At 41.0% G+C, this 8,525-nt stretch overlaps 1 protein-coding gene across 1 annotated transcript in view; it reads right to left on the reverse strand.

Moving 5' to 3' along the window:
* FAM19A4 (family with sequence similarity 19 (chemokine (C-C motif)-like), member A4) overlaps positions 1-8,056 on the reverse strand; it is a gene marked incomplete at its 3' end in the record, with an annotated part of 47,919 nt that extends 39,863 nt beyond the window's left edge. Inside the window, 3 exon segments of the mRNA XM_010156482.1 lie at positions 4,743-4,858; positions 7,978-8,011; positions 8,014-8,056. Coding sequence (XP_010154784.1) covers positions 4,743-4,858; positions 7,978-8,011; positions 8,014-8,056 — 193 coding nt within the window.
* Positions 8,057-8,525: the final 469 nt, after the last annotated feature.

Genomic DNA, 8,525 nt, shown 5'->3' on the forward strand with positions numbered 1-8,525 from the left:
ATTACTTGAAGAGATTACAGCCAGGGCTCTATATTGTAGCTACCCTATATTTAGAAGCTGGATAATAAAACACATAAATAACACACTGAATAAAACATTAAGACATAAAAGGAGTTAAACAGAACAGAGTGCTAATGCTTATTGTGCACAAACCATGTCTGACCCACTGAAATACAAAAGGACTCATAATTCTAATTAGCAAAATGCACAATTATGAATTACCTCAGGAGAAAGCAAGGGCAGTCGGTGCCTGTCTGCAGCTGGGCGCTGGAGTCCCTTCCGCAGCCTTGCAGGGCTTGGAACTGTAACCATGCCACCAGGAAGAATGATGCTCCAACCCAAAATCAAGGGAGGAACCAGAATCATGGTTTTGTTGGTTTTGGTGGGGTTTTCTGTTTGGTTGGTTGTTCTTTTCTTTTTTCCCTCCTTCCTTGAAAGTAGCAATATTTCTAATACAAAGCTGCATTTTTCAGACACACAGTCTTCACTTAAGTAGATGAAGTCCTGGAGCCTATGTAAGGGAGGAATTTTTCCTCGGACTCCAATGGGGACAGGATTCTACCCACTAAGGCACTGAAGTTGTGAAAACCTACACTCGACGTGGAATAATCCAGTCTGTTACCAAACTGCCTGAAACCAATAGCATGATCCACTTATTCGTCCAGTTGGCTAAAACATGAAGCTGTCCCAGCGCACTCAAACACAATGACTTATCCCCATGATCTGCATCATCCTGTGGGTGCAGTAAGCAGCAAACCATTAAGGCTTCCACTGAAGTCTTCACTTAAAATCACAAGAAAATGTGAACTGAGTAAGACAATTGAGAAAAAAATTTGGCTCTGCTTTAAGATACAGATGTTTATTAAATATATGGATTCAGAGCATGTTAATAATAATGGACATTCCCAAAATCTAGATGCTTCAGCAAGCAGAAGGAGGCCAACAGCATTTCAGGTGAGCATCATCACATAAAACAAACACAGCAGCCTCAAAAAAACCAATCTGCACTGGTAATTCATGACAGAAACTGCTCAGCTGGCTATATCAATTAATGGGCTGCAAATCCAGCCCCCACATGAGGTGACCTGAGGAAGTGCCTTTTCAATGCTTTATCATTTGAGGATCCTGATTTATAGTAATGAGGTGAAAACAAATCTTTTCTGGTACTAAATATATGTTGCTTCATTCAGCACAGCATGGGATTGATAGTTATATCAGTACCACTCAGGTACTCTGAGAGCCTGAAATACTGCCCAATTTTAAATAGCTATAGGAAGGCGGGTGCTTATGCTTCCCTCAGCTATTGTCAGAGCAAACGACAAACTCTTCAGAAGAGTAATTCAGAGCAACAAAGCCAGATGAATATTCTGAAGCATCTTCTCCACACAGATGTACATGGAGCCTGCTGAAATAATCTGCATAAGCAGCATCTTCAGTGAGGTAATGGTAATGAGAAGGAACAGTTCTCCTCTACCTTTTGCCTAGTTAACTCTGCCAGTCAAAGCAATTACAGTGTTCAAATGAAAAAGAGTCTGCCGCCTCCAAACTGCTCAGGATCCAAACTGCTTCAAAGCAATGGCAGGATTGGCTTGTGAGATTGAACGCTCTCTTTCGCCACTAACAGTTATTTGATGGTGGTGGATACTTTGCAGAACAGAAGAAAGAAACGGGTCTGTCTCACACTTTATCACAGTGAAAAGGTCTTTTTTGTCTAAGAGATTGCTCAATGGCATTCTCTTCCACTTTTCAGAAACAGGGTGGTTATTGGGTCCTTAAAGATCTAGTCTCCATTCCTGTCTGAATATTGCAGAGACAGCTGTCGAACGTCATTCTTTCAGGCACCGTCTAACGTGACTAAAGTCAATAATTGTCTTTTCCCGGATTAGGCTCCTTAAAAATGGCAGTATTTTGAAAAGAAAATAAGTCAATCCCCACTTTTCATCTTAATTTCTATTGTCTGCTCTTGGTTAATACATTCTCTTAGCTTTAACAAGTAAACATTTTTTCTGACAGTGACTAGTGAAGTCGAGTACATTGCTTGAAGTGCACTGATTTTCAGGAGCAGACACAGTATGTTCTTAAAAACCAGCTCCTCCTAAAGCATCCCAGACTAGACACCTGATACCTCAAACAGCATGTATTTCCCACCTCAGTACATACCTGCAGTTACAACTGCTAGACTAAGGGCCACAGGACAAAGCCTTCGCCAAACCCAAAGCTGGAGTTCAGCCCACTAACGTGCTTTAGGACATTTTAATTTCGAAAAATGTTCACATCCATGGACTGCAAAAATGTGATCTCAATTGCCATCCAAGAACATGTTAGTTTGTATTAAACAAATCAGGTTAATTATTTGCTTTCCACAAAATGGGCTATGCTAAAAGCTCTAAATTATTTGCTTTCCTGATGAACAGGGCGTTGAGTTGCTCACATTTCAGATCCCATCACATATCTGGTCATACATTAGAAAGTCAATCTAGGTGTTATGTCAAACAAAAACGTTGAGGCTGGGAAACTCAGGCCCCTTGAGGAGAGCTCCCCAAGCCCTCTATGGTGCCATGTCAGACACAGGGAGCTAGAGAATCAAAAATGGGGTGATTGTTTCACCTGCTACATAGAATCATAAAGTGGGATAGGGGTGACTTCAGTGTACACAGAAGAGAAGCTCATGTCTGGGGAGGAATATGACACCGTAGTCTAAAGAGGCACATGAAGGCTCCAGCTTCAAGGATGTCCATTTGAAAAAGAGCTCCATAATCTGACCAAGCTATTTATGAAGAGCAGAACCTTTCTTTAGCCTGACAGAGAAAGCACTGTTCGCAAATTTGTGTAACAGTCGAGCAGCTTGACTGCGTTTTACAGTATCTCATTGTTACAGGGGGAAAGAACCCTTGGTGTCAATTAAAAGTAGGCAGTCAAGCATTCTGAAACGTTATGTTAAAGAGTGTCATAATTTACATAACACATAATGAGTGTACATCGTACCAGCCCACAGCACAGGATCACTACTGTCTTATTACAGGTATTTCCCTTAGGTGCACATGCAAAGTGCATCTTTAAAAGACCAAAAAAAAAAAACCACCCCACAAAAACCTTTCTTTTTACAAGACTCTTCCCTCAATGATAAAAGCTGCAGAAGGCTGTTCTCCAGGTTTTGCTGTGTAGTCAGCTCTGAAACGCTCTGCTAAGCAGCAGTTGTTTACAGGAAAGGTCAAGAGGGCCTAATTAACTTGTCATTGTGCATAGACCCCCTTCCTCAGTGAAGTGATTCAACTAGTTTCCATAACAGCTACCTGCAAAACAGTAATACGGATCACCCTCTAACACTACATTCACAGGAATCACTTCACAGGCTTTTACTGCGGCAGTCGGTTATTCGCCATAACCTGTTTGCGTTCTACGGCAAACACGAGTGCTCCACAGCACCAGGGAATGCAGAGCTGGTGATGGGGTGAGGCAAGGAGGTGGTTTGTGTAGCTCATGGATACACCCACTGCTGACATGCTGCGAGCACGCAGACAGACACAGCAGCTATATGCAAGTCTCAGTCTGTCCTGTTTGCCAGGACTGAAGAGATTTTGGCAAGCACATGAGGAGCCTTCAGCTCCTACCTAGACAATCACCAGAAGAAGCCAGGAGAGAGATCAATAGGTTGTCTCATCTGAAGGATGGACCCTCTAACAAATGCATCCCCACTTCCTAGCACTGCGCTAGTGGATGCTAACATTAGACCCGCACCCACAAGAGTCTGTCTCGTAGCTAAGAACACTACATATGGATTTAAGGCATTACACCTAAATTAAGAGTGTGTCTACACCACAAATAGCACTTGCAGAAATCCCCAAGCCAGCATGAAGCAGTACCGAGAATGCAGTCATCTCATCATGGTGTTGCAGCCAGGCTTTCAACCTCTCCTAAACAGCAGAGGTCACAGGTGGTATTTTGTTAACTTACCTCTCTTCTCTTCTGAGATCAAAGGTGACGTAACTCAGCCACCCAGTTTTAGGACATGCGCCGAAATCTTTGCATTAGCATTGCTACATCTATATTTCTCTCTGCTTTCAAGATGTGTCTGCATGATCCTAGCACAGAGATGTTGCTTCAGAGATCCATTCTTGTATCTCCTTATGAAGCCAACCCAGCTTGTTCTGAGCTATCCCTGTCATTTATAATAAGACACTACATTGTGCCCAGTAGATATACCCTACTACAATAGCACACCCTCTTAAATTCAGCATCTTTCTCTTTGCCTCATTATTCAGCTCAGGAAAAGAAGGAGCATACCACCAGCTGAACTAAACCACAGTTCAGTACGTGTTACTTAGTGAAAGAACTGGCTATCAGAAGTCTGAGGGCTTTGATCTATTGCCCACCAAAGCCAATGATACCCTTGTAAAGTCTCTTGATAACAACTGGATTAAGAGGGAGAAAGATAAAGATACCTTTCAGAGTATCTTTGGATAAGGATAAAGCAAAAGGACACAAACAAATCCCAAAGTCTTAGCAGTCAAGAAGTCACTCCAAAAACTGTCTGGTGAGCTTCAATACATAAACCCATGAGAGAAAAACAGTGAAAATATACAATAACTCATTTTTTCTTGTTGTATTTTAAACCCATTGCACTGATTATAACATGGTGTCAACAGCCTCATCAATTATCCATTGCTAAAAAGTGGACTCTAACATTCTGCGAGTGGTATTAATTGGTCTCAGTAGCACATAATGAGTTTAAAAGCTCCTACCTGTGTGCCCCCGGGGATGGTGGCTAGAGGCGGACAACAATTTACAGCAGACCATTAACACATAGACCAGAAAGAGCCAGTCAGATAGAAGCATTGATTTGGCACAGAATCTCATCCTGGAGGCAGAAAAGGAAGCAGTTGAGTGAAAGAACAATGCGAGTAGGGAATAACATAAAAATGATGCAGGGAAGAAAAAGCTGAAAAAGATGTTGCAGAGTAACTAATATTACAAGGCAACACCAACAAAATTATATTAGTTATATTTGTGGTTTGGTTGGGATCAATTCTTTGTTAATCATGTTCTATAATTAGAAGCAATGCAATGGCTACCACACATCGTATTACCCACAGACATATTTAGAACAACACATCATCAGTGCAATACATTTCTATGAATCCAAGATAAGGGATTGGGTTTTTTGTGTTTTATCAAGATCCATTCACACCAACATTTAAATATACATTTTTATAAGTTGTGCTACTATTTTTAAACTGCACCTGCCTCAAAAATCATAGAAACATCACAGAAAAATGTCTTTTTTACTTAATGCTTCTCAGGACATACTTGCTAAAGCTACCAACTCCGATGTAGCCGTGCACATGAATTGGATGGATCTCCCAAGCACACAACGTCTGCTAGCTTTCCTGGAGATCAATAAGTTTGCTGAGGGCTAAACATTCCTGAAACCACCACCTCAGTCAAACACGCGAGGACTCCCTGATCTGCCAAGGTGTTAGAAACTGCCTTTCGGAAAACAGTTGTTCTAAAGAAGGCGGATGTTGTTGGTCTTATTCATATTAGTGTTCGAACTAAGACCACAAATCCTCAGTAATTTTGCTGCAAATATCAACAATTAAATCTCTCAATAGCTTATGTTATGCTATTCATCATATAGAAAGGTAATCTAATCATTTTCTTAAACTCAGTTATGGTGATTTATTACTTGTGTGATACATAAATGGGCATTATGCAGTTGAACCCTTAGATACAATATTCCACACTTTCAGCAAATGCTGTAAGTGGGAATACACCAAATTAATTAAAGGCAAATTATAGATTTGCATAAATTGAACTAAATAAGGCTTTCATAGCAAAGACGTTAGTCTGCAGTTAATCAGCATGCTGGGATTTGGGCAAGCCTATCATAAGCATGTTTATTTGCACCAAAAAGTCCCTCAGGAACTTCCTTCCCCTGCAGATTCCAGTTCGGATTTTTCCAAGTATTTTCTAAAAAATTTATTTATCTGTATATCTTTAAAATACCTGAGACTATTCAGCTAATCCATTATTCAAGTGCCAAATAGACTGATACTTAAAATAAATAAACCCTCATGCCTTTGACAGCTCTACTGTGAAAGCCTGGTGAAGCACTTGGATCCCGGTTTAGATCTGATAACCATCTACAGATCCCATGTTTTCTCACCTAAAATTACTTGGATAATTTTCCTTTCACACATCACAAAATATTTTTGTTCTCCTATTGTGTATGAATGGGAATGTTGATAAAGCCCCAAACAAATCACAAATGCACTTATTAATATCAAGAATTAAGAGATCAAAAGCCTGTTCTGTGTGAATATACTTTAGCAACAAACACTATTTTGTACTTGAAAAACAAATACATTGGTGAAAAATCCAGCACTTTCAGCTCTCCTTGTAGACTTTACTGGCTGGCTACAAACTTTTTAGAAAAGCAACACTAATACTGCTAAAGAGTAACTCACCCTGTATACAGATGTTAAAAAAAAAAAACCCCACCAACCAACACACTATGTAGAGAAGCCATATTTTAAGGAGCTATTTGGGAAAAAGATACCTTTCCTCGTGTGAAGAAGGTGCTCTGTTTTGAGCACAATATGTTGCCACCCTGAATGCAAATGAACCTGTACAGGAAGAAACACACTGAGGCTCTTTTACAGCAATATATAGGAGTCTTCTGCAAGCACGAGTGAAGCCCAGAAGATAAAGACATCACTGGTCCTTGCCTACCCTACAAGTATCCTCCCATGGAGCACTCCCAGGCTAATTCAGAGCAGCTACACTTCAGCTAATGTGCACAGACCTAATTCACCTCTTGCACCCAGCTGAGCCACATAATGCTACTGCAGCTAATGGGATTGAGTCACTGTGAAACCAGCATAAATGTTATTATTGCTGTTGGCCCACTATTAGTCTAAGGAAACTGCCCAGTAAGCTCTGAAATCAACCTACCATTGCAGATTTTAGTCACGCAAATCTTCCCCAGGTAACTGAACCTCATTTTCTTGAGGAGACAGCTGAATTAACCTTAGTTTTCTTGCTCTCTCCATGAGAAACACACAGCTTACACCTCATGCACCAGTTACCACTAAATAGGAAGTCAACATCTGCTCATCTTGCAATACCATCCCCTTGTTGCTCTAAATGCAAACACAGGAATCTGATCCAAACACCAGTGGAGACCCCAGCTCTGGTGTCAGGCCAGCTCTGGGGTGTCATAATGGAGACAGGGACCTTCCTGCAGGCTTCCTGAGGTGTGACTGAGAAAAGGATTTAACCCTTGGAATTGAACAGCACATGTCAGACATTCTGACCAGGCCCTTTCTGGTGTGACTTGATGGAAGGGACAGGTATTTAGTCCCCAATCATGCACCACATGCTCAACAGCTGCTATTTCAGCATGTAAGTGAACCCAGGTGTTCCCACCATTCCCAGTGCAGGAGCAAAGCTGGTCTCAGTGGAAATGGTTGTGTGCTGACCTCATTTCAAAACCTTTCCTGGATTATGAGTTTAACTCTTTTGAAGCCATGGCCTTGATGTTAGACAGGGAATGTGAACCCAGGTTTCATCAGGTTAATGGGGTAACCTTACCCCTTTGTAAATATATTCAAGTCCTAGAATAAGTGTATCACTACAAAGCATCACCTTAGTTATGTCCAAACTGAAAGGCTGCTAAAAACATCCAGTGACATTAAAACGATATAGTATTTGCAGATTTTAGTCTGCCTTGCAGGTAGACAGGATGCAAGTCTTCAGCCTGCTAACATAAAGAAATACGAGGGGATCTTTAAAAAGCCAGGACAACAATTAAATTGGGCAGACAGATGCAGCAAGGGGTGCTGAGCCCTTCAGTGTCAGTGGGCTGCCGCTTTCAGAAATGTCAAGCCTTCATTCTCTGTTGGATTCAAGTGGATATTGTTGCTAACCAGAACAGCAAATCTTCAGTGTCATCTGAAAGATAAAAAGTGCTCTTACCTTGGGGACTTTGCAAGAATTTTGTTCCAGTCAACACAATTATTTCAGTGTGTTTTTCATAGTTATTCCAGATTCCCATTTGAGGCAGCAAATAAGCCTTTCTGCATTTCAGAATTTTTCTTTCACTTTGGGGACCTAGAAAGAAAGCCATATTACACTGCAATTAACGTCTGGAATGGTGCTGCGAAATAGATCTTCATTACCAGAATCATTGTTTCACAGTGCCATCTACAGTGCAAGCCAAAGAAAAAGGCAGCAGTCACGTTGCTCTTTTCACTTGTTTCCAAGAACACAGAGAAACTATGACAAGGCAGTTCTGAAATATCACTACATTAACCAGAGGCAGAGTTCACTATACTAGAAATTACAAACATAATGTGCGCAGCTCGCTGTGTCCTTATAACCACGTGCCCTCTCACCAACTGCTGCGAAAGCTGTAAGGTCTAAGACACCACCATAGTGCAAACAGATTTCCACATGATTACTTGAAAGCTCCAATAGTTTGAACCAGAGATTATTAGATCTCAGGTGGAAAATCTATCAGTCTT

The sequence above is a fragment of the Eurypyga helias genome, unplaced genomic scaffold, assembly GCF_000690775.1.
Source record: "Eurypyga helias isolate BGI_N326 unplaced genomic scaffold, ASM69077v1 scaffold3668, whole genome shotgun sequence".
In the NCBI taxonomy this organism is placed as follows: domain Eukaryota; kingdom Metazoa; phylum Chordata; class Aves; order Eurypygiformes; family Eurypygidae; genus Eurypyga; species Eurypyga helias.